Source organism: Odocoileus virginianus, chromosome 11, assembly GCF_023699985.2.
Source record: "Odocoileus virginianus isolate 20LAN1187 ecotype Illinois chromosome 11, Ovbor_1.2, whole genome shotgun sequence".
Lineage (NCBI taxonomy): Eukaryota > Metazoa > Chordata > Mammalia > Artiodactyla > Cervidae > Odocoileus > Odocoileus virginianus.
Genome location: NC_069684.1, coordinates 18,889,083 through 18,916,216, shown reverse-complemented (window position 1 = coordinate 18,916,216; position 27,134 = coordinate 18,889,083). Strand labels below are relative to the sequence as shown.

General features: G+C 37.7%; 1 protein-coding gene across 5 annotated transcripts in view; it reads right to left on the bottom strand.

Moving 5' to 3' along the window:
• Positions 1-1,815: 1,815 nt before the first annotated feature.
• The window catches only part of LOC110121600 (torsin-1A-interacting protein 2-like), a 48,175-nt gene continuing 22,856 nt past the window's right edge, over positions 1,816-27,134 (bottom strand). For all 5 annotated transcript variants that reach the window (XM_020868830.2, XM_020868828.2, XM_020868831.2 and 2 more), the window contains exons 2-5: positions 13,752-13,930; positions 11,303-11,812; positions 8,157-8,261; positions 1,816-7,357 (exon numbers count right to left, since the gene is read on the bottom strand). In XM_020868830.2, coding sequence (XP_020724489.2) covers positions 6,597-7,357; positions 8,157-8,261; positions 11,303-11,812; positions 13,752-13,785 — 1,410 coding nt within the window. In that variant the 5' untranslated portion in view covers positions 13,786-13,930 and the 3' untranslated portion in view covers positions 1,816-6,596. The remainder of the gene's footprint in view (positions 7,358-8,156; positions 8,262-11,302; positions 11,813-13,751; positions 13,931-27,134) is intronic.

Genomic DNA, 27,134 nt, shown 5'->3' with positions numbered 1-27,134 from the left:
TCTCTAATAATTAGCAATGATGATGGCTTTTTTTTTAAGTTCCCTTGAATTTATTTCATCTATTATTGTTACATATTCAGAGTTACAAAAAGGGGTTAAAGTGAGAACTTAAAATGGCATCTTTGGTGTTATAATAAAAGGCATTACCAAGTTGAGGGTTCATTTTAAGTACTGGTTTATTTATTAGAAAATTAGAGATCCTAAAAGGTGTCAGGCTACAAGTCAAAATAAGTAATTGTGTCTCATTTGTAGTATCTGTATGTATGAAGGCCTTCTGCAGGCCCTAAATTCATCTATCATGTGGGTGGATTCCTCAGTAAAGAGTACCCTGCACATATATGAAACAGGATTTTTTTCCCTTTCCTTAAAGTAGCTAAGGACTTCAGTAGCTAAGTTCCTTCCCTAGTTTAGCTCAATGAAGCTACTTGTAAAAGAAAAAAATATTCAATGACACATGTTAAAAATGATAAGGCAGACTTCATTCAGGATGTTAATGCTGGTATAGGGACCACTGCAATGGGATGTTAGTGTGGAGACAGAACCGGGTTCAACTCCAAACACAGCTTGCGCAAGAAGCAATTTAGAGCCAAGGAGCAGGGATAGAAAACAACTGAGAGGAAACACCAGGGATAACAGGAGTTCTGGCTAAACTGACTTATCAGAATTCTAGCTGAAGGCAGGCCAGGGTGATAAGACATCACCAAGGGCAGGGGTCCCCAACCTCGAGGCCGCAGACCCATACCTCTTTTCAGATCAGTGGTGGTATTAGATTAGAAATAAAGTACACAATAAATGTAATGTGCTTGAACCATCCCCAAACCATCTCCCTACCCATTGTCTGTGGAAAAACTGTCTTCCCTGAAATCAGTCCCTGGTGCCAAAAAAGGTTGCAGACTGCTAAGGGATGCTGAAGGATGAGGAATCAGGTTAGATATTGAGGGTGGAGGGTCAGTTTAACACTGCAAGATGTTAAACTGGGATTCCTGTGAAAACTTGATTTTCTGAAGTACACAGATAGGCCTAGGAAGACATTCAGTAGCCTGACTAAAGTTTGGGCAAGCAGAGAATCACTGTCAGCTTCTGTATCAAATACACCATGATCCAGAATGCAACTTCAGACTTTATTTTTACAGTATACTATTTAAAATTACAATTTCTGCAGTAACCAAATAATTCATAGCAACTCTTTTCCTTACTAAACAATTTTCACAGCACTGAGGCCTGTCTGTTCCAATGTATTTGGAGAAGTATGTTAACATCCTCTAGTGGTGAGTTTATGAATAAGAATAAAAAAATCATGTTGCTGGAAACCCACTGTGGCTATTTGGAAAACCGTATGTTCTCTACCTTCAGGCTCGACTTATTCTTTGACTTTAGCCCATTCCACGGAAAGCTCTTATTTTAAGATATGCTGATTCCCAAGAGTTTCTATTATTCTGAACTGCAAGAACAAATCTCAGATTTTCAAAACTCAGTTCACCCAACCCCAACACACTGAAAAATGTCTGCCCTTAAGAGTAACACAATTCCCAATCAGCACACCTAGGTTAGGAGCAATTCCTGGAGGTCTGCTTATTAAGGCAAGTCCTGTTTCTCTCCTACTCAAGAAAGCCTTGTTAAGTAAAAAGAGCACACGTAGAATGCCCAATGAGGCCAGTAACTGATGGCCAAGTGCCACCTGACATTCACAGAATTCTTTGGCTCTTGAACTTACTACCAAATGAGGACGGTTTCCCTTCCCATCATCAATGACAATACACCCATTTCTATAAACTTGCTATTTTGAGAAACAGAATCAATAATTAGTCAATAGACAAAAATTAAGGAGATTTATTTTTGGTAAAACCATATAACTAGTTTGAATAAGGCACATTTGTCAACATCTATGAAAAACAAGTGCAAACACAATCATGGTTACATAAGGAAGAAGGGGAATATGCAAAATTTTGACATTAATATGGGCAAAGTCCATTTATGTTTGTTAAGTAGAAAAAAAAGCAAAATGCAGTTGTTTGAAGGTCAATGTGTACTTCTTTTATGACAGGGATGACAAACAGATTTTAATCTCCTGTAATTTGACCAACCAGAACCAACTGCCTGAAGCTTTGGGCTGAGAAGGCAGAGGCCAGTGTGGGCACAGGAACAAGGATCTGACTGTGGGCGGGGGTGCCAAGCGTCACACCTTCCTACCTACTCAGCCCGCTGTTTCCCAAGTCCAAAATGTTCTTTCTGGTTCAGGTGATTGCTCTTAGCCAAGGACAAATTTAGTTTAAGAGCCTCAATAAGGAAAAATGGGAGAGCATTTCTCAGTATAGGAACCAATCTATGGATTTTTAAAGCCATCAAAACAAACTGAAGTAAACAGAGCATGTAACCTTGGGAGGAAAGGCATTGAAGACTAAATTATTTGTATTTGTATATTTACCAATTATTTACAGATTACGGGATACTGGTTGTGTTCTCAGGCCATTTAGACAAGGCTAGTGCTCTTAACTAGTTAGTAAAATTTTAAAACCAGTCGAGGAGCACTGCCATATACAGATCTGATAGGGCAGTATTTTGGAAATAAGTTTCAATAGCCCAGTCTCTGAATGAGGCAAATTTAGGCCCCATATCATCAGCTACTTTAAGCCTAAACCCTAAAACTTAACATAATAGGAATAAGGGATATCTTAAACTAAGTCACCTGGAAAACTGTTTCACACAGATATTTTTAGTTAGTTCTCTCTAGAATTGGTAATACCTTCTTTGTAAATGTATTATTCAAAACAAGCATTCCCCATGTGACTCACAAGCCTCAGTATTTCATAAACTCATAGAACCCTTAGAAATATTTTAAAATAATCTTTTCATCATATTTCTATGGACTATAGTATTTGTAATCATTAACAATAATCATAATACACATATAAAGACAAATATCAAGTCCCATTGAGTAAGTGATATAGTGTCCAAGGTATTTTAATTTTGGAAAAACACAAACAAAACAGAACCACTATGACTTTTCAATAAATAAATTTCAAAGTGAAATATATTATGCTCAGATTGACAAAATATTAAAATGAAGATTAGTATTTAACTACAAATTCAACAATGACAAATAGATTAAAAACTGCTTTTATAAAATGATATAGAGAAGGCTTTACTTTTATAATTGTCTTACTTGTCTTACTTTTATAATTATTTATTTCCAGATGATAAAAATAAGGTGTCAGGTTCCTATTTGAAAGTCCTTCTTTATCAATAAACTGTGTATAGATATAAGCTTTATTCCCATTAAATGATAATCAGATATAATGATTACATGTTCTGCCTAGGTTTTGAAGTACTAGACACCTGATTATGCTGCATAAAAACTGGTCAGATGTATACAAACACAGTCCCAATGGAGACCGCCTCGCTGAATTACCACTTTCACATGCTGAATTCATTGTAGTTTTAACATCAGTGCTCCTTATGCTTCCCATATACATCAAACAATTAAAAACTGTGAAAGGGGCAAAACCGCCTCAGCAGCTAACACTGTTTACCTGGGTCTTTACCCGGAGGATGGTGGGTCACAGGCCTGCTGAACCTTACTCACCACATAAGCTTGGCAGGTTTCAGATGAAATCTATTTAAATTAGTTGATTTAAAAATTCAAAATAGAAACAACAGCATTGCTACCTTTGGTTTTATGAATCCCCTAGAACTTCACTGCTAACCCTTGGGAACTGGGAAACTCAAAATTTACCCCATGGGGAAAGACACTTATGTCTAGAGACAGTCTATAGTTCTACCAGTTGCTTTCAGAACTCTGGTATCACTCAAAGAAGTGACTTACATTAATGTATAACATAATGAGAATTTTCTGTGATAATAATTAAATGGCGATGCTTGGATATCATGCATGGTTATCGTAGGTCCACAAGTCATTGTTCTAAGTCAGACAAACTATCTATTACAGTAATGAAAGCTGAACATAAAAGAAAATTTGGAAACTTGAAAAATGTAAAAAAAAAAATAGGTACAACTGAATAGAAATTAACTTGAGTACATTATATAATAGATTTTATTTGTACATTTAAAAAACAAAGTTTTACGCTTTAAGAATAATCATTTTATTCATGAGAAGACCCAGAGCTAACATACTGCTTCTTTTAAAATGATTTTTGAAATAGTGGACAGAAAACTGACAAGTTTCAGTTGACTGTACGTATACATTGAAGGAGACTTTTTTAATGACATGAGTGAATGAGTGAAAGTCGCTCAGTCACGTCTGACTCTTTGCGACCCCATGGACTATACAGTCCATGAAATTCTCCAGGCCAGAATACTGGAGTGGGTAGCCGTTCCCTTCTCCAAGAGATGTTCCCAACCCATGGATCAAACCCAGGTCTCCCGCATTGCAGGTGGATTCTTTACCAGCTGAACCACCAGGGAAGCTGTTTTTAACAGACCAAAGAGTTTAAAAAAAAAAAGTGACATTTGGAAATGTTTTTCTAAATTATACTGAAAGGAAACGAGGAAACACCATAGTCAACTGAATGAAGAAACGATCTTTGTCTGTGATCTGAGTCACTGATGTCATGTGCATACTCCACACTGGTTCTTTATAGGTCCGAGGTAGCACAGGTCAGCAAGCATCAGTTCTACAAGGCACCACTGGTTTTGTGTGATGTAATGCTAGCATCTGAGATCTAGAAATATTGAAAAAAAATTGAATATGGTATATAGACTTTCCTTTCATTTCTACTGATTTTATACTGTATTGATATTGATCTTAAATACACTATGTTTTAACTTTTTGTTCAGGAAGATCTCGCCTCAAATCTAGCAGAAGAGTCCTTCCCCAAGGCCCCAGTGAAAACAGTCCCTTTAGGTATGTGGCCCCACACTCTGCTGAGCACAATATCAGGTCTTGGTTAGAACAAACTTATGTGTTTTTCCTGTGACAAACACTGTCAATGGCTTCTTCCTCCCATATCTTTATTATCTCTCTACAGGCATCAACAAAGACCCCTATATCTTCTTACTGTTTTTGAAAATCCTTCCACCCTTTAGTCACTGGACTTTAGAGGTCAAAACTTAGCTGAAATATTCTAGGTTCATGGCGACAGTTCCTAGGTATGCCATGTAATGGGTTAGATCCTTCACTTGGTCAACATCATTTTACTAAAGTTTCTGCTTTAGGGGTTGAAATGCAAATCAATAATCACTGTCTGCATAAACACTGTTCTAGAGCTTTCTTACAATCACAGAACATGATCCAACAATTAACACTAGCTGTTAAAACCTCTTAGAATCTACCTACCATTTCTACTTCCTCTCACTAAGTATAATAGCTTCTGCATTTTTCTAATTGTTAACCTACTAGTACTTCTAACTAGAAGGTCAAGAAATGAGCTGCATTATATAATGTTCCATCACTGTACAATAAGCAAACAGTATGGTAAAGTTATGCCAATGTACCCATATAAAAACCTACTATTCAATTGGTTATTAAAATCAGTTCTGCATAAAGCATTTAAACTCATCTTAGACAATACAGAATTCCATCAGGAGAGACAGAAATGCTGAGTAACAGAAATTAACAAAAGCGTAGAAATATGCTAGTAAATACTAGTTTACACATTCTGCTATTCATCTGTAGGTCTTTATATTCTTCATAAATAGCATGTCTCTATGATAAACTTGTATTTCATCTTCTACCTACTCATGAGTTTTAATTCATTTCTTTCTACCCATTTCCTATCTTCTAAGCTGTCTTTTCCCGTAATCAGTGATTTTCAAACTTATCAGCAGAACTCTTTATTCCAGTTAAATCTTATGTAGGATCTCAATATGTAAAATGGCAAAAGCAGAACTTCTCTGATACAAAAGGGAGAGGGGCCAGTAGACAGCTTGGAAATCACTGCTCTATATCAGAAAATTAAGATACAGCCAGTTGCAATTTATTCATTTGCAATGATTATAAACAGTTCCCCCATCGTTTCCAATTTTTAAGAACATTTCTTGAGCACAGGCTGCTTTTCCCTTAGAGCTCATTAACAGAAGAAAACATAGGGCCTTACATATAGTATTTACGTAAATAAGTATTTGAATTCTTGTGTCCTTTTCCATACTACTCAAAAGTGCAAAAAAGCATAAGATGTAGTCCTGCAACTAGGTTATTAAAATGAGTTTTTAAAATATTTAACATGTAATAGAAAATTTTAAAAATTTATAACTATAATTACTTTAATCTGAGTCCAAATACTATCCAAAAGGCTCCTTAGAGTCTCAAGAAAACAAAAATCACTCTGTAGTTACTGTGAGATTATCTTCCCATTTAATCATTCTGTCGCTCTATTTTTGGATTGGAAAAAATTCCTCAGTTTTATATACCTGATTCACTTGAAAGGCAAGGAAAGAAAGTCAGGTCAACTTTTAGCTTTGCCAAGCTTAGATTAGAAAGATTTTACAGAATGTAAAAAATGAAAATTTCTTTTCTAAAATAAGCTTGTTTGTGCTTTCCAGGCACATCCTCACATTCATCAACCTCCTTCAACATAAAAAGGCTTTTCAACTGACTTTTTAATAATCCCATGCCGACCATAACCACCTCTGTGCTTAGCTTATACAGAGCAGCCCCGTTCTTCTATGCTCCTCACTGGCTGGACGGGCAGCACCAGGTGGGAAATACGGCTCCACAGCCCACTCAATTTGTCTGAATCCATTTGGTTGAAGGAGCTGGGAGTGTTAGAGTTGGTAAACCTCGCCCAGAGAAAATCTCGCACTTTCTCTTCGGTTTCCCTTGGGCTGACACTTGCTTCTAATGCTTCCTCCTCCAGTAGGACAGTCAGGACCAGGGCCACATCTTTAAAGGCAGCGTTCTCATAGTCACAATACTTGTAGAAGATCAAGGTGGAGCCTGCAGGAAGGGATTCAAAGCGATGGACCACAGCTGCTTTCTGGCCCTTCTCAAATCCAGAGCTCAGCTCCATGTCAACTGAATGCTTGACCTGATCACTGTCCTGCAGGGTTTTCCCAGCCCCATCAACCTGAATGGCAGGGACCTTCTGGGCAGATGTGTAGGCATCCGCAACACAATGGCTGAGGCACTTCAGGGTCTCTCTTCCCTCTCGGGCTGCTGTGAATATGATGGTGGCTGGCTCACTGGGGTGTGAAGTGTTGAGGTGCTTCTGGAGAAATTTACGTGCTCTCTGCCACAGAAAGGAACTCTGGCCTGGAAATTTATCCTTCAGTTGGCTAAAATGAACCAAGAAAGCCTCCAATGCTGGATTTTTGGGGACTTGCTGGGCTGGAGACGAATAGTAGCTACTAACAGAACTTAGCAGAACTATGAAAAGAACCAGGCAGCCAAGAAAGATGGAGCCTGTCAAAGAAAAAGAAAATAAAAGACAAAATTAGAGAGAATGAGTCAGAAATAAAGCCTGTGGCAAACTAAAAAGAGGCAAGTACACTGTCAGATTTTACTGGCTGTGTTGTGTTTCTTTTGCTTAAATCCTTATAATTTTTAGCTGTTAAAATCTACCGGAAATACTTTTTAATTTTTTAAATTATTTAAAGATATAATATCTTTGTTAAAAGGTAAAATCTAATTTATATATATTTTTTGCTATATCTAATGACGTGATTTAGAAATGAACTATCAGCATATTCTTCTATCAATACCTTCTCAGAAGTATCTACTACCTACAGGCCATTTTTTCCTAAATGGTCAAAATGTAAAAATGCCACTTCAAAAGTTAATACTTTCTTTCTCACTGAAAAGGTAGCTTTAATAGGAAGCTATATTTAATATCTTTTAATAGCCTATAATTAAAAATCTGAAAAAATATACATATATATAATTAATCACTTTATTGCTCACCTGAAATTAGCACTACATTGTAAATCAGGTGTACTTCAATTAAAAACTGTTTCAGTTTCTTGTTTATGAAAAGACCTTCCTCCACTGGGAATTCCCATTTTGTTAAGGATGGCAAAATGTTGGCTAAAACACCTAAAGGGAAAAAATCCCTAAAACTCAATTGCTCTATTCTCACATTACTATCAAACATTAAAAAAAAAATTAAAACAATGCTAAAACTGTTAAATCTGCTAGTTTTCTGGCTATTTCTCTGAGAATTTCTGAATGTGAATTATTGCAGTAAAACCAGTTTTGTTCTCACCATAGCTCAAAAAATCTTTTTTATCAGTCCTTCTTATGGTATCCTGTGCATTTTTCTCTTTGTTTTCTTCCAATTCTTGTGTTTCTTGTTGATGTTTCTCGGCCTCTGGAAAAGAAAAAAAAACATTATTATCAGACAGTGTACACTAATGAAAGTGTGCATACCTTTATACTTCTTACCAAAGCAAAGGATTTGACTGAGGATGCCATACTTCATAAAATTTTATTTTGTACAAAGCTAATTATTTTTCCTGTCTTTTACTTAAGGCTCACTATTGTACTTTATTCTACTTAGAAGAATAAAATAAAATGCTGTGAAATCACTTAAGGATACATCCACAATTCTTCACTAGCCCTTATATCAAGGACAAAGAAACAAGATTGCAGCCAAACCTATCTAAAATGTGACTTGACAAAATGTACAGAACGAAGAAGGAATTTAAGAAATGTTAGCTATACACAAGACTCAACATCATGGGTTTCAGTATTCATCAATAATTTCAGTATTCAGTTCTGTTCAGTTCAGTTGAGTCGCTTAGTCGTATCCGACTCTTTGCGACCCCATGGCCTCCCTGTCCATCACCAACTCCCGGAGTTTACTCAAACTCATGTCCATCGAGTATTAGTCATCACTAATTTCAGTATTTATATTTCAAAAGGTTCCTCAACTCCCAAATATGAAAAAACAGACACTAAGTTTAAAGATAGGAAAGATTACTATACACTAATAGCTTACTTTGCAAAATAACTTAGAAAAGTAAGCCTGAAAATTAATGAGTGAGGTACATGAAACAAGGAATACAAGGTTAAGAAAACTTATGAATTATATAAAAATGCAGGTATGGGGTGTGATATCAATCTTAATTGATATCACATTTGTGATCAAATGTGTTGGTGAAAAGGAGGCAGTATTTTGTAGACTCTGAGCTAAGTTTCTCTAGAGTCAAAATGTGTGCCTGACCCCAGCCAGGTACCTCATATAACGATGACGGCTGACTACTGCCCATAATCCTTACTAGAGAAATAACTCAAATAGCATACTCTATTAACATAAAGGAGTAGAGTCATCTCCACCTATAAAGAACAGTTAATCAGATCACACCAAAATGTGGGTTTTTAAAATATCATGTCACAGAATTTAAGGACTGAAAGGATCTGTAATGATCACCTACTCTAGCCCCCTACCTTACCTACTGTGACAAAAGGTCCAGAGATGTCAAGGGCTTTGCCCAAGGCCAAGCTGAGATTAGAAAGAGGTTTCTCATCTCCTAGATGAGCTCATTCCATTATATTAAGCTGCTTCTCACACATGAAAATGCATTTTTAAAACAATGTTTTCTTCCCCTACTCAGTGAACCTGGGTAACAGTGAAATTCTGATGGCACATATTGGTCCATATACAACTGCTATCATTTGCTCATTTAACAAATATTCATGAAGTCACTTCTTTGTGCCACATGCCAAAGAAACACAATGAATGAGACATAGCCCTTGTCTTCACTCAAGTTAATAGTAAACTAATGAAACACATATTTGAGATCAGCCATTGAGTTACACTGAAACATGGAATTCCAGCTCGCAGTCAAGTCCAACAAAAACAATGTCTTACATTTTATATTCCTTTGCTCTGGCAAATAGGCTGAGCTTTCAGAGTACTTATACAACACAAATCCACACAATCCAACTCCATATTATCACAAAAGGTAAAAGCTGGAAGAAACCAGCTGGATATCATCTTGTTCAACTTCTTCATTTTCACAAATAGAAAACTGAAATACCAGGAAGTTGGGAGATTTGCTTGCTGCTGCTGCTGCTAAGTCACTTCAGTTGTGTCTGACTCTGTGTGACCCCATAGACGGCAGCCCATCAGGCTCCCTCGTCCCTGGGATTCCCCAGGCAAGAACACTGGAGTGGGTTGCCATTTCCTTCTCCAATGCACGAAAGGAAAAGTGAAAGTGAAGTCGCTCAGTCGTGTCCGACTCTTAATGACCCCATGCACCACAGCCTACCAGGCTCCTCCATCCATGTGATTTTCCAGGCAAGAGTACTGGAGTGGGATGCAATTGCCTTCTCCGGGGAGATTTGCTTAAATTCACCCAAATTAGGAACTGGTAGGGCTGCAACTAGAATCCATATCTCTTGAGTTCCAGTTAAAGACTTAGCACACTGCAACTATTCTTCATGAGGAAAGACAGGTGCTGTTATCCTTAACATACAAGTGGGGAAAATCAGGTATAGAGAAATAACTGATTTGCTCAAAGTCCTATAAAACTGAAATATGACTGAGTTAAGGATACTGGCTCAGATGGTAAAGAATCTGCCTGCAGTGCAGGAGACCCAGGTTCGATCCCTGGGTCGGGAAGATCTCCTGGAGAAGGGAATGGCTACCCACTCCAGGATTCTTGGATAATCCCATGGACAGAGGAGCCTGGTGGATAACAGTCCATGGGGTCGCAAAGAATCAGATACATACTGTAGTGACTAACATTTCACTTCAAGGATACTATACTACTGATGCTGGTTTTTAAATATACCTATCTCTCGATTTATTTATGTAGCATTTAGTTTTCCCCAAAGCAAAAGATTTTAAAAAGTGAAAGTGAAAATATAAGAAATAAAGAAAAGGCCAAGGGTGAATTTTTTAAGTCAAACCTGTGGGAAAAAAAATCATACATACAGTAAATAAATAGAAACTGTTAAAAAAATGCAGCTTATGTATAAGTGGGAAGCAACTTAATGTAGTGAGCAGAATGAGCTAGCTTAAAAGTGAAAGTGTTAGTTGCTCAGTTGTGTCTGACTCTGTGACCCCATGGACTGTAGCCTGCTAGGCTCCTCTGTCCATGGGATTCTCCAGGCAAGAATACTGGAGTGGGTTGCCATTCCCTTTACCAGGGGATCTTCCCAACCCAGGGATTGAACCTGGGTCTCTCACATGGCAGGCAGAGCCTTTACCTTCTGAGCCACCAGGGAAGTCTTAGGAGATGAGAAACCTCATTTAATCTCAATGCAGTCATATCTCTTTGTGACCTTGGGCAAGATGCAAAGGCCTTAATCCTATGAAGTAAAGAGAAGCTCTCTGAAAAGAAGGGCCCCACCTATGCTGTGACAGAATAGTACACAACAGGACAGGCTCAGGGCTTTTCTCACCTGGTGCCAGTAGTCGCTTCTTCAGTGTGTGCTGGCTCTCCGGCCCTGCGCTGGAATGGCCAGGGCTCTGGGCAATCTGAGGGTCAACGACTGGTGGCTCCTGAGACGCTCCAGGTCCGTCACTGACGTGCTCGGGGAGGGCTGCAGGGCTGCCCACTACGTGTACGTCTGTTCTTCCTACCTTGTCACTTGGAGAACACTTGGGTTCTGGATCCACAGGGTCTTCAGTCAGACTCTCTGAAGGGAGCTGGTGGCCTTGTTCTCCACCCTGAAAACTCTGGCTGTTCTCACCTTCTATGTCCTTTAGATATTTCCCATAATCTGTTTCGTCTGGCTTTTCTGATTGAGCATCTATATCTGTACTTCCTGGGCCAATTGTTTCTACCTCTTGGTGGTCTTTGTTAAGACGAGGGGCAGGGTCTAGGGTCTGAGCTTCTTCAGTGGTACTTGCAGTGACTGTAGTCTCCTGAGTATTTAGTGATGGATCATTTTCCAAATCCTTCTGAGGGTCTATTGAGACAAAAATTTACAATTTAAAAAATTTCCCTACATTTTTTATTTCAACAAGATCCCTGATTAATAAAAATATTTATATAGATTTTTATGGCTTTAAGAGGCACTCTTCCTAAACATTATTTCTCTTGACTTTCACTAAAGGTGACTGATTACCCAAATTTATTATCATGCTAATCTAACAAATAATATTAATTGAAAACTATTTTGAATGGCAAACCAACTTTTGGTAATATTAAAAATACCCTCTTCCCTAATGAAACAACAGATCTAGGCAATAATCATCAATAGCAACTGAAACCATTATTTGAAAGACTGAAGAGGAATTTTGTAGTGAATGAACCAGGCTGCCAACTTTCTTCTGAACCCACTGATGAATCTTAATACTACAAAAAGAAGGAAAATCAGACATTTCTAATTTCCCGAATTCGATGCAATAGGAAGTACACTATACTACCTATTCTTGCCAAACTAAAACAGAATCTAATCAAGCTTCTAGAGCTAATTACCAGTTTCCAAGAAACACAGGGACAGAGGAATACATTAAATTATGCCTCAGGAATGTAATCAGAAAAACCCAAAATGATGGAAATTCTAAGAGACAAAGACTCTGTTTCTTTAATAACAGCAGGAGATAAAAATAAATGGCAAGAAAAAATTAAAAAAGGAGGGGTGACCTATTGATTGAGATACTAGAGACACATCAACAATGTGTGGACCACATTATAGATCCAGTGTCCCACAAACCAACTGTTAAAGAAGTATTGATGAGATAATCAGGAAAATCTGAACACCAGCTATTTGATGAGATGAAGGAATTACTGGTTCATCTTATAGGTATGAAAAGGAATTGGGGTAATGTTTTCTTTTTAAAAAGGAATCTGTACCATTTGGAGATAAGTGTTCAAGTATTTTGGCTAAAAGTATATGATATCTAGATTTTGCTTCAATACAATGATATGGGTATAAGAAGAAGAGAGTATAAATGAAACAGTGTTAGCCATGTTGATAGCAGATGAAGCTGGGTCACGGAATTAATTTCATCTCTCTACTTATATGTTTGAATTTTCCATAATAAAGTTTTTTTTTTTCTTAAAGCAACCGAAAAGATATATCAATGAAATGCAGTATGTGACCCAAATGTAAAGAAAAAAAAAAAATTAGAAACCCAACTGTGAAGAAAACAGATTAAGAGACAATTGGGGAAATGTGAATGCTGACTGTATATATGAAGAATAGTGTGGAATAACAATTTATTTTTAGGTGTGACAGTGCTATTTTGGTTCTTTTTTTTTTAATCTAGCTTCAAGAGATGTAAACTAAAGTCCTAATAAAATTATATCATGTCTTGCATTTACACTTAAATATTTCAAGGTAGGTAACAAGAGTAGCATTATGTAGGTAAAAGTTGAAGTTAGATGTTGAGTACATGGGACTTCATTATACTGTGCTATTTTTTTTGTGTGTGCTATTTTTATATATTGAAAAATATTCTTAATAAAATATTTAAATATGCCCTTCTCTTCTGAAAAACCAATTTAATATTTTGCCTATATTTCCTATATATACACTTAAGCAGGATAAAGAATTTAAATTTCATCTTTCCTTACAATTGAAAGATCCTGCTCTAAATAGATAGCATATCACAGCTAACTTGACTTTTAAAAATATAACTCTAAAGATCTGTCTACCATCTTTTTTTAAGATGTTATTTTCCCAATACTACAGGAGTCTCTAAAACTTAACTCTTCTTCATAATTAGGGTCTGGTATGATGGTATAATTCGGTAAATATCAAAGAATAAGAGTCATAATAAATTAAGCAATTCAGTTCTTTTTCACTTCCAAACTTCAGTCTTGGTCACCAGAGACTTTCTCTCCTAGCTCAGCCCTAGTTTCCGACAGCACAAACTTCGTGCTGTACAAACACGTCTTACCCTCTGGAGGATCCCCAAGTCCTCTCTCAGTCATGTTTGAGTTCTATCTCTTCAGACTTTGGGATACTTTCTGTTAGTATCTGGATTTCCTTGTAAAGATGTCTTGGTTTCTTCTTGTCCCAAGTCCCAACAGACTCATGCTTCCCGTGGACCCAGGAAACAAGCCATTTATACAGTGACTAAAACAAAATAAAAAGAATTAAAATGACTTTTTTATTTATACATGGGAAAAATGCCTAGTTCAGCTTTATTTACTAAGTTTGTTTAGTTTGAATACTATTTTCTCACTGAAACTTATCTAGTGAAGAAAAAATGTTTTCTGGCTTTCATGAGACTCATATTCCAAATCCTAGACTATAAATAGAAACAAAAAACAAAAAACTTCAGATTATTAACCCTTGTATAGATGACATAACCTCCTAATACATTCTAGTGTGTCTGGAAGGATGTAAAAAGTAAGAACAAGTGACCAGAATCTTGAAGGAAACACCTTTGAAACTGAAATAAAAAGTAATTCCAAGAATAAAAATTTAAGTCACTGCTGAGTTAATCACTGCAGATTTCCCTTATGTCAATTTCTGTCCCATATAAATTTCTCAGAGTTTGCCTACCAGAAACTTCCATTTATCATTAACAAGAAACATGCACAGGGGTGACCTACAGATGAAGATGGCTGTCTTGGTATTAGGAAAAGCAAATACACATTTAGGGTTTCGTCACTAAGAGTGGTTTTCTTACAGTATTCTTTCATAAAATATGGAGATAGTTATCTCTTTATACGATCCCCTTCTATACACTGCTCAAAGAAGTTGTTGTGTTAGTCACTCAGTCATGTCTGACTCTTTGCAACCCCATGGACTGTAGATCAAAGAAGAATATATATAAATTATTAAAAGCTGTATACAAAAGGAATCAAAACCAGAGGTAACTTATAAGCAATAAAAACTCAATTATATCTTATATTCGGTTGGTGCAAACATAATTGCAGTTTGGGTCCTTGAATTTTAAATCATTATAACTAGGCTTGAATACAGCTTAATTAATCAAAATAGGAACCATTACAATCAACACATTTTTGCTAAAGAGAAATGTTTGTTTATTCCTGTAGCATGAAAATCTATGCTTCATGATTTGACAAACTCTTGGAAAGCATTTTCTGCATTATGTTTGTTGTGGAAGTGTTTTCCCTGCAAAAAGTTTGAGATGCTTGAGGAAGTGGTAGTCAGTTGGTAAGAGGTCAGGTGAATACGGCAGATGAGGTAAAACTTTACAAATAAATAGAAAATCCAGTGACAGAGCAGTCTGGTGGGCTACAGTCCATAGGGTTGCAAAGAGTTGGACATGACTGAAGTGATTAAGCATGCATGCATGCACCTAATAATAAAAACTAAAAGGTACCTAGTAATAAATCTACAACACATATGCAAGGACTTTGAAGTCGGTGAAGTTTATGGTATGTAAATTATACCTCAATAAAACTATTTTTTAAAAAAAGAACTTCTAGGGAGAAAAGTATTAAAACTTTATTGAAGGACATAAAGAGGACCTAAGTAGAGAAATATACTGTGTGTATAGTCAGTAAGATTCAAGGCCATTTAGTGCTAATTGCACTCATCTCACATTCTAGCAAAGTAATGCTCAAAATTCACCAAACCAGTCTTCAACAGTACGTGAACTGTGAACTTCCAGACATTCAAGCGGGATTTAGAAAAGGCAGAAGAACCAGAGATCAAATTGCCAACATCCGCTGGATCATCGAAAAAGCAAGAGAGTTCCAGAAAAATATCTATTTTTGCTTTATTGACTACACCAAAGCCTTTGACTGTGTGGATCACAACAAACTGTGGAGAATTCTTAAAGAGATGGGAACACCAGACCACCTGATTTGCCTTCTGAGAAATCTGTATGCAGGTCAAGAAGCAACAGTTAGAACTGGACATGGAACAACAGACTGATTCCAAATCGGGAAAGGAGTATGTCAAGGCTGTATATATTGTCACCCTGCTTATTTAACTTATATGCAGAGTACATCATGAGAAATGCTGGACAGGATGAAGCACAAGCTGGGATCAAGATTGCTGGGAGAAATATCAATAACCGCAGATATGCAGATGACACCACCCTTATGGCAGAAAGCAAAGAAGAACTAAAGAGCCTCTTGATGAAAGTGAAAGAGGATGAGTGAAAAAGTTGGCTTAAAACTCTACATTCAGAAAACTAAGATCATGGCATCTGGTCCCATCACTTCATGGCAAATAGTTGGGGAAACAGTGGAAACAGTGAGAGACTTTATTTGTGGGGGGCTCCACAATCACTGTGAGAGTTGGACTATAAACAAAGTTGAGCGCCGAGGAATCAATGCTTTTGAACTGTGGTGTTGGAGAAGACTCTTGAGAGTCCCTTGGACTGCAAGGAGATCCAACCAGTCCATCCTAAAGGAGATCAGTCCTGAATATTCCTTGGAAGGATTGATGCTGAAGCTGAAACTCCAACACTTTGGCCCCCTGATGCAAAGAACCAACTCATTGGAAAAGACCCTGATGCTGGGAAAGACTGAAGGCGGGAGGAAAAGGGGACGACAGAGGATGATAGGGTTGGATGGCATCACTGACGTGATGGACATGAGTCTGAGCAAGCTCTGGGAGTTGGTGATGGATGGGGAAGCCTGGTGAGCTGCAGTTAATGGGGTCACAAAGAGTCAGACACAACTGAGCGACTGAACTGAACTGAACGCCAATTCCCTCCAAAATAATCTGTAAATTCATTGCAATCTGAAACAAAATTTTCAGACAATTTTTTTATTATGTGTTTCTTATGAAATGAATGAGCTGACCCTGAAATTCGTAAAGAGCAGTAAAGAATTAAGAGTCAAGCTAATTCTGAAGGAAGAAAAAAGAATTCTGAAGGAGGGAAATCTTTACCAGATATATCAAGATATTAAAAACAATAGGGCACTGGCGTTAGAACAAACATAACAACACAGAATAGAGAGCCAAGAAATATGTACATACTTAAGTAAAGGAAACTGAGTGACAAAGAGAAAGAATGGACTAGTGAATAAACAGTTATGGGACAACTGATTTTTCAAATGGGGAAAAAAACTAGATTTCTACCTCCACAAAAATCAGTTGCAGATTAGAGACCTAAATGTAAAGTGCAAAAACTTTGAAATTTTCAGAAGAAAGTGGGGAATACCATTATAACCGCAAGGTTTTCTTAAGCAAGATATAAAAGACATACAAACCATGAGGGGAACAAATGTGATGACATTAAAAAAGTTATCTCTATACAAATAATCAAAATCAAGGTTAAAAGACAAATTCACTGACTAGAAAACTATCAGCAACACATATAATCATCAATGGATTATATCTAGAATACATAAAAACTACCCCAGATCAGTTAAGAGACAAATACTGCTATTTTGCTTTTTAAGTGGGCAAAAAGCAGTTAAATAAAAAGAGGACTCTAAATGTCTAATGAATTGGTAAGAAATGTAGGCAAGGAAATGCAAATATTAATGATGAGATACCATCTCACAACCACCAGATTGGGGAAAAAAAAAATGTAATACCAAGTGTTGGTGAGGATTTGGAGATACCCAGACCTGTATTTCGGAGAAGACAATGGCAACCCACTCCAGTACTCTTGCCTGGAAAATCCCATGGACGGAGGAGCCTGGTAGGCTGTAGTCCATGGGGTCGCTAAGAATCGGACACGACTGAGCGACTTCACTTTCACTTTTCACTTTCATGCACTGGAGAAGGAAATGGCAACCACTCCAGTGTTCTTGCCTGGAGAATCCCAGGGACAGGGAAGCCTGGTGGGCTGCCGTCTATGGGGTCGCACAGAGTCGGACACGACTGAAGCGACTTAGCAGCAGCAGCAGCAGACCTGTATTGACAATGAGGCCACCTGTTACAACTTGGGAGGGCAATACAGCAATACCGAGTTGACACACACATTCTACAAATCAGCAATTCTTTTAGACATGTACCTTAGAGAAACTTTTCCTAAAGTGCCCAATGGTGTTTGTGGCAGCATTGTTAAAAAAGAAGAGGAAAAACTGAGAAAATCTTAAATGTCTATAAATAAGGAACTAGTTTTAAATTGTGGCATATTCTTTAAATGTAGTATTATATATAGCAATTAACTAGTTATGTATAAAAAATTCATAAATGTTCAATATTAAAGCCTTCATATAAAATATAAGAAGCATAAAATACTACGTGTGTGTGTGTGTGTGTACTCAGTCATGTTCAACTCTTTGCAACCCCATGGACTATAGCCTACGAGGTTCCACTGTCCAAAGAATCTTCCAGGCAAGAATACTGGAGTAGGTTGCCATATCCTACTTCAGGGGGTCTTCTCGATCCAGGAATCAAATCTGAGTCTCATGTGTCTCTTGTATTGGCAGGCAGATTCTTTACCACTGCACCCCCTGGGAAACCTATAAATACTATAGAGTGATTAAAAAATAATTAAACAAATAAAAAAAAATGAACCAACTACTGATACATAAGATGGATGAATCTGAAAAAATGTGATGAGTGAGAAAAGCCACACATAAGACTATATGCCAAATGATCTAATTCATGTGAAGTTCTAGAATGGCCAATGGTCTACAGTGAGGGAAAACAGAGAAGTGGTTCCAAGGGTAAGGACTACTGACTAGAAAAGGGCATGAGAAAACCTTTTGGGGTAATGAAAGTGTTCTATATTTTTACTGAGGTGGTGGTTACATTTGTCATCAAGCTTAAAATCTGTGCATCTTATTGCAAGCAGGATATCCTCAATAAACTTAATTTCATGTAAACCTAACTGAATGCTTTAAAAAAAAAACATATTACTTGGAAACTAGGTTGCAGTCAACAAGCAATCTGCAAAGGAACACCAGAGATATATCTATAATCTTACAATTGCTCAATATATGCCTTTCTTATCACAAGGCACACATCATTTCTATAGCCCATTTCACTCAGACCCTTGGACACACACTGCTGTTCATAGCTGAACCAGTATTCCCTCAAGGCTACAAGGAAGAAATGGTATAAGCACAGAAGTTCTTGATGTATCTTCAGAAGAAATTACATGGTGGGGTATTTGGGAGACCTGGAGGCAGATTCCAGAGGCAGGTCAATTTTTTGAACTGTGTCTAATCCATACCAGGAAATGTGTGCATTAGAAACCTCTGGACCGCATAACAGAATTGAGGTAGCACCTCATTCTGATGGAAAACGGACATGTTGAAAACTTTTTGCAGCTTCAGGAAAAACCATCCATGAGCATCTCAAAAAAAAAAAAAAAACCACCCACCCATCTTTGATGGTATCTTGAAAAAAAACAACTGATGAAGACCTACATGCTTCATTTAGCACAGAGGATGTTTGCTTTTAGTGAATCCCTTACAAGTTCAATTGTGAAATATTGGTTTTCAGTGCCCCATTGATAGAGGTTGCAATGATTCATGTTTCCACTTAAATAAAACTTAGCCTTATCATTGGTAGGTAGCTTTGCTTCCCTGTGATCCTGAAATCTGCAGCAAAACTTACTGTTTTCCTTTAACTTGTCTCCATGAGGGCTCAAATCAGGTTCAAGTAATAAGGTTTTATTATCTATGGAGAATATAACAGGGATTCAACTTACTGAATTTTAATATTCTGAGACCTCCTTGAAGAGGGACACAGATTTGCCTCACTGCTTCTTCTGTTTTGGATGCCCTGGCTTTTCCTTTTATATATTTATTTGGCTGCACTGGGTCTTAATTGCAGCATTTGAACTCTTAGTTGTGGCATGTAGGATCTAGATCCCTGACCAGGGGTTGAACCTGGATTCCTTGCTTTGGGAGTTCAGAGTCTTAGCCACTGGACCACCATGGAAGTCCCCTGACTCTGTCTTTTAAGGTGCACCCTTTCTGCTCCATCTCAATGTACCAATGGTAATGCTTTGACAACCTGGTAGGTGTTCATTGTTTGGTACATAGAATGATCTCTGAACTGTGGTAATAAAACCAAGTTTAGCAGCCTGGAACACACAAAATTTTTTTTAAAAGAGTAAGAGTAACTTCAAAATTGATGCATAACATTGACATTGTAGGAATCAGTGAACTAAGATGGACTGGAATGGGTGAATTTAACTCAGATGACCATTATATCTACTACTATGGGCAGGAATCCCCTAGAAAAAATGGAGTAGCCATCATAAGTCAACAAGAGTCTGAAATGCAGTACTTGGATGCAATCTCAAAAACGACAGAATGATCTCTGTTCGTTCCCAAGGCAAGCCATTCAATATCATGGTAATCCAAGTCTATGCCCCAACCAGTACCGCTGAAAAAGCTGAAGTTGAACAGTCCTATGAAGACCTACAAGATATTCTAGAACTAACACCCAAAAAAGATGCCCTTTTCATTATAGGGGACTGGAATGCAAAAGTAGGAAGTCAAGAGAAACCTGAAATAACAGGCAAATTTGGCCTTGGAGTACAGAATGAAACAGGTGCTAATAGAGTTTTGCCAAGAGAACGCACTGGTCATAGCAAACACCCTCTTCCAACAACACGAGAGGACTCTACACATGGACATCACCAGATGGTCAACACCGAAATCAGACTGATTATATTCTTTGCAGCCAAAGATGGAGAAGCTCTATACAGTCAGCAAAAACAAGACCGGGAGCTGACTGTGGCTCGGATCATGAACTCCTTATTGCCACATTCAGACTGAAATTGAAGAAAGTGGGGAAAACCACTAGACCATTCAGGTATGACCTAAATCAAATCCCTGATGACTATACAGTGGAAGTGAGAAATAGATTTAAGGGACTAGATCTGATAGAGTGCCTGATGAACTATGGATGGAGGTTTGTGACATTGGACAGGAGACAGGAATCAAGATTATCCCCAAGAAAAGAAATGCAAAAAAGCAAAATGGCTGTCTGAGGAGGCTTTACAAATAGCTGTGAAAAGAAGGGAAGTGAAAAGCAAAGGAGAAAAGATATACCCACTTGAATGCACAGTTCCAAAGAATAGCCAGGAGAGATAAGAAAGCCTTCCTCAGCGATCAATGCAAAGACATAGAGGAAAATAATAGAAGGGGCAAGATTAGAGATCTCTTCAAGAAAATTAGAGACACCAAGGGAACATTTCATGCAAAGATGGGCTCAATAAAGGACAGAAATGGTAGGGAGCTAACAGAAGCAGAAGATATTAAGAAGAGGTGGCAAGAATACATAGAAGAACTGTACAAAAAAGATCTTCATGACCCAGATAATCATGATGGTGTGATCACTCACCTATAGCCAGACAACCTGGAATGTGAACTCAAGTGGGCCTTAGGAAGCATCACTATGAACAAAGCTAGTGGAAGTGATGGAATTCCAGTTGAGCTATTTCAAATCCTGGAAGATGATGCTGTGAAAGTGCTGCACTCAACATGCCAGTAAATTTGGAAAACTCAGCAGTGGCCACAGGGCTGGAAAAGGTCCGTTTTCATTCCAATCCCTAAGAAAGGCAATCCCAAAGAATGCTCAAACTACCACACAATTGCACTCATCTTACATGCTAGTAAAGTAATGCTCAAAATTCTCCAAGCCAGGCTTCAGCAATACGTGAACCGTGAACTTCCAGATGTTCAAGCTGGATTTAGAAAAGGCAGAAGAACCAGAGATTAAATTGCCATCATCCTCTGGATCATCGAAAAAGCAAGAGTTCCAGAAAAACATCTATTTCTGTTTTATTGACTACACCAAAGCCTTCGACTGTGTGGATCACAATAAACTGTGGAAAATTCTGAAAGAGATGGGAATACCAGATCACCTGACCTGCCTCTTGAGAAACCTGTATGCAGGTCAGGAAGCAACAGTTAGAACTGGACATGGAACAACAGATTGGTTCCAAATAGGAAAAGCAGTATGTCAAGGCTGTATATTGTCACCCTGCTTATTTAACTTATATGCAGAGTACATCATGAGAAACGCTGGGTTGGCAGAAGCACAAGCTGGAATCAAGATTGCCGGGAGAAATATCATTAACCTCAGATATGCAGATGACACCACCCCTATGGCAGAAAGTGAAGAACTAAAGAGCCTCTTGATGAAAGTGAAAGAGGAGAGTGAAAAAGCTGGCTTAAAGCTCAACATTCAGAAAACTAAGATCACGGCATCCGGTCCCATCATTTCATGGCAAATAGATGGGGAAACAGGGGAAACACTGCAAACAGTGTCAGACTTTATTTTTCTGGGCTCCAAAATCACTCCAGATGGTGACTGCAGCTATGAAATTAAAAGATGCTTACTCCTTGGAAGAAAAGTTATGACCAACCTAGATAGTATATTAAAAAGCAGAGACATTACTTTGCCAACAAAGGTCCGTCTAGTCAAGGCTATGGTTGTTCCAGTAGTCATGTATGGATGTGAGTTGGACTGTAAAGAAAGCTGAGTGCCAAAAAATTGATGCTTTTGAACTGTGGTGTTGGAGAAGACTCTTGAGAGCCCCTTGGACTGCAAGGAGATCCAACCAGTCCATCCTAAAGGAGATCAGTCCTGGGTGTTCATTGGAAGGACTGATGCTGAAGCTGAAACTCCAGTACTTTGGCCACCTCATGGGCAGAGTTGACTCATTGCAAAAGACCCTGATGCTGGGAGGGATTGGGGGCAGGAGGAGAAGGGAACGACAGAGGATGAGATGGCTGGATGGCATCACCGACTTGATGGACATGAGTTTGAGTAAACTCTGGGAGTTGGTGATGGACAGGGAGGCCTGGCGTGCTACAGTTCATGGGGTCACAAAGAGTCGGACCGACTGAGTGACTGAACTGAACAGTTTATATACAACTGTTACTAATAAAACTTTGATAGTTTTCAACTATTTTATTACAGTATACATTGTTCAAATGTACATAAAAATTAAACACATGATCAGAAAAGATACATGTTTGCTTCTGTGGAGGAAAGGATAGGAAGAGGATGAGAATGAGAATGAGTTTCAACTGTCATCTGTTAAGCATTTTTTTTAGCATTTTTTTAAATATGAGGTATATGTGGCAAAAGGTTAGTATACTTTATTTTAAAAATTGAAGTACAGTTGATTTACAATGTTGTGTTAATTTCTGCCAAACAGCAGTGATTTGGGTTATGTGTGTGTGTGTGTGTATATATATATATATATATATACACACACACACATCTTCCTTTTTATATTCTTTTCCATTATGGTTTATTTCAGGATATTGAACAGAATTCCCTGTGCTACACAGTAGGACCTGGTTGTTTGCCCATTCTGTATATAGTACTTAGTATCTGCTAACCCCAAACTCCCACTCCACTCTCCCTACCTTCCCTCCCCATTGGCAACCACAAGGCCCTTCTGTCTGTGAGTCTGTCTGTCTCATAAGTTCATTAGAGTCATATTTTAGATTGTACATATCATCTTCTATCCATGGACATTTACACTGTTTCTATGTCTTGGCTACTGTGAACAGTCTTAGCACTATGAACATAGAGGTACATGTATCTTCTTGTTTTTGCCATGCCAAGAACCTTGCAGGATGTTCCCCCATAGGGATTAAACTTAAGTCCTCAGTAGTGAAAGCAAAGAATCCCAACCACTGACCCACCAGGAAATTCCCTATCTTTCTGAATTATAGTTTTGTCTGGAGTGGGATTGTTAGATCATATGATAATTCTATTTTTAGTTTTTTTGAGGAACCTCCATACTGTTTTCTATAGCGGCTGCACCAGCTTACATTTCTAATAACAGTGTAGGAGGGTTCCCTTTTCTACATCCTCTCTAGCATTTGTTATTTGTAGACTTTTTTCCTAGGAAGTGCTGCTTTTTCTAATACTTTTATTTTCAACTGCACAGGGTCTTTGTTGCTTTGTGGGCTGGGCTTTCTACAGTTGCAGAGTGTGGGGGCTACTCTTCCTTGGGATGTATAGGCTTCTCACTGTGGTGGCTTTCTCTCATGGAGCACAGGCTCTAGGGTGTGCAGGCTTCCGTAGTTGCAGTAAGTGGGCTCAGGAGTTGTGGCTCGTGGGCTCTAAAGCACAGGCTCAGTAGTTGTGGCACGTGGTCTTAAGTTACTCCTCAGCATATGGAATCTTCCCAGACCAGGGATCAAACCCATGTCCCCTGCATTGGCAGACAGATTCTTATCCACTGCACACCAGGGAAATTCCATTTGTAGATTTTTTAATCTTGGCCATTCTGACCGGTGTAAGGTGGTACCTCATTGTATTATAGTCTTGATCTGCATTCCTCTAATAATTAGTGATGCTGAACATCTTTTTCATGTGCCTATCGGTCATCTATACGTCTTTGGAGAAATGTCTATTTAGGTCTTCTGCCCATTTTTCTTTTTCTTTTTTCTCTTTCTTTTCACAATTACAGGAGACTTGGAAAATAAATTAAGATTTTTATTTGGAACTTCAATATAAAACTCTCAAAAATTATCAGAATGAATACACAGAAAAGTAGAATACAGTAGACCTGAAAGCACCATGAACCAATTCAACATAATTAAGATTTATAGTGTATGATTTCAATATCTTTAGTTTATGAAATTTTTGCAACTGTTTTATGTCCCTGTATATGTTTCAGTGTCTCCTAGTTTATAGAAACTTGAATAGAATTTGTATCCTACTATTGTATGAAAATTGCCCATTTTTCAATTGGGTTGTTTGTTTTTTTGTTGTTGTTGAATTGTATCAGCTATTCATATATTTTGGAAATTAAGACTTTGTCAGTTGCATCATTTGCAAATATTTTCTCCAAGTCTGTAGGCTGTCTTTTTGTTTACAGTTTCTTTTGCTGTGCAAAAGCTCGTAAGTTTAATTAGGTCCCACTTACTTTTGTTTTTATTTCTATTGCCTTGGGAGACAGACCTAAGAAAATATTGGTATGATTTATGTCAGATGTTTTGCCTATGTTCTCTTCTAGTAGTTTTATGGTTTCATGTCTTATGTTTAAGTCTTTAAGACATTTTGAATTTACTTTTCTGTATGGTATGAGAGTGTTTCAACTTCATAGATTTACCTGTGGCTGTCCAACTTTTCCAAAATCACCTGCAGAAGAGACTGTCTTTTTCCCATTGTATATTTTTGGCCTCCTGTGTTGAAGACTGATTATAGGTGTGGGGGTTTAATTTTGGGCTCTCTATTCTGTTCTACTGACCCATGTATGTCTGTTTTTGTGCTAATATCACGCCATTTTGATTGCTGTAGCTTTGTAGTATTGCCTGAAGTCTGGGAGGGTTATGCCTTCTCCTTTGTTCTTTTTCCTTAGGATTGTTTTGGCAATTCTGGGTCTTTTATGGTTCCATATAAAGTTTAGGATTATTTTTCTATTTTGGTGAAAAATGCCATGGGTAATTTGATAAGGATCACATTACACTTGTAGACTGCTTTGGGTAGTATGGCCATTTTAACAATATTAATTCTTTCAATCCAAGAGCACAGGACATCTTTCCTATGTTAACGTATTTTAGATCTGGGTGCATAGGTGAACACTATTTTCAGCACTTTTCTATATGATTAATGTTAATAAATGTTTTAAATCAGTAATAAAATGTAATGTATTAGCTTCTGTGAGGAAAAGTTAAGAATCAAAATGAAAAACCTATAAGGGTTAACTCTGAGCCCACACACAATGAACTTATATTACAAAGGCACACTTCAACAACAGTTTCCTATGCATTTTGTCACAATCAGCTGAGAGGAGACAGGACAAAGGAAGCTACTCTCAAGAATAAATTGGGGCTGGGAGAGCAGTAGGACCTTACCTAACCTCTATTCCATCCTGGAAACTTCAGTCTTATGATGTATGGACTTAACATTCCTTCTATTTTACAGACGAGGAAACTGAGACAGAGAAAGGTTAAGAATCTTACCCAAGAACACACAACTAGTAAACGCAGAGTTAGGATCTGAACTCAGGTATCCTGACTGTGGGACCCTAGCTGTTAACTAAAGCCACTGTTGATACTAAAACAACAATAATAAAACCACACAGTAAACATACTACTACAAGGCACTCCAAATCTAGGTTTGAATTGTGACTCTAGCACATATGACCTGGGTAAATTCACACATTCAACTTTTCTCTAATTGCTTTTTTCAGCATTGTGTTGAAGTCTCAGGTGATAATAAATCATAAAATAAATCAGTTATATCTATCACAATTATGATTATAAATGGGCCTAAAAAGAGGTGACAAGGATCTGCCTTGGGTCATTCATCCTTTTAAGCCTCTTAATCTTCACCCCAGACCATGTGATTCACACGACTACAGACTTGACCTCAGTTACAAGACAAATCTTGTCCTTCATCAGAAAAGACTTAAGAAATTTTTGATAATTTAGCATCAAGTTCTAACAGTTGGCCTTAATCCTTATTCTAAAACTGAGACTCTATCTTATCCCTAGTTCTAACTTTTGCCTCATTCTCTTATACCTCTCCTCATCCTAAAGATTTACTGTGGTGCTGACTGATAGATATGTATCACATTTAAACTTCACAACAGTATGAAGAAGGTATTATTACAAAACTTATTTCATAAATGAAACTGGACAGAGAAAGGTTAAAATGCCCAAGCTCATTTAATAATGTCAGAATTAGAAGACAAACTGAGGTCAGCTGGCTGCAAGGCCATTATTTTTCCTCTATAACAAGCAGTTTCCAAGCTGTGTTCCGAATACTGCATTGATACTCAAGGGCTGCCAGGGGAGACTCCAGAGGGGTATGGCTCTCAACTCACTTTTACAGACACGTGTATTATGACTGCCACCTAGTCTTTGGATGTCATGGAATTCTTTCTTGCATGTGTGCTTGCCTGGACTATGTCCTCCTACAACTTAAGAGATGAATCTTAACTCAATCACCCACAATCCAAGACAGCCTTCTCTTTAGTAGATACTTTCCACTAAATTTCTACTCCTAGGTCTGCATTAAAGTAAAAGAAAGTATTTCTGGAAGTCATTTTAGAAATGGCCACCATTACATATAAGTAATATTATCAACTCTCCCAGAGGATGGAAGTGGAGCTTAATATGGCTCACATCATCCAAAACAGTGGATCATCTGTGTTAAGAATTAATTTTAGGAATACACTTATACTTTCAAATTCATTATTCATAACCATGAATATTTTAGAATAATCTGCAATGTTTTAAACCCAGTGAAATCCTACTAAAGACCTAGGTTGAAAAGCTATGCAGTTTTCTAAATTTTCTCCCCTGCTCCATTTTATGACCTCTACCACATGATGTTATTTCTGAGAGCTGACCATATCAGGTATGTGGTAATAATCATGTATGAAGGCAAAGTACCCTTCTTAATGTAGTATTAAAATTAGCATTTTTGATTCCTTTCTCTTGCCCATATGCTCACA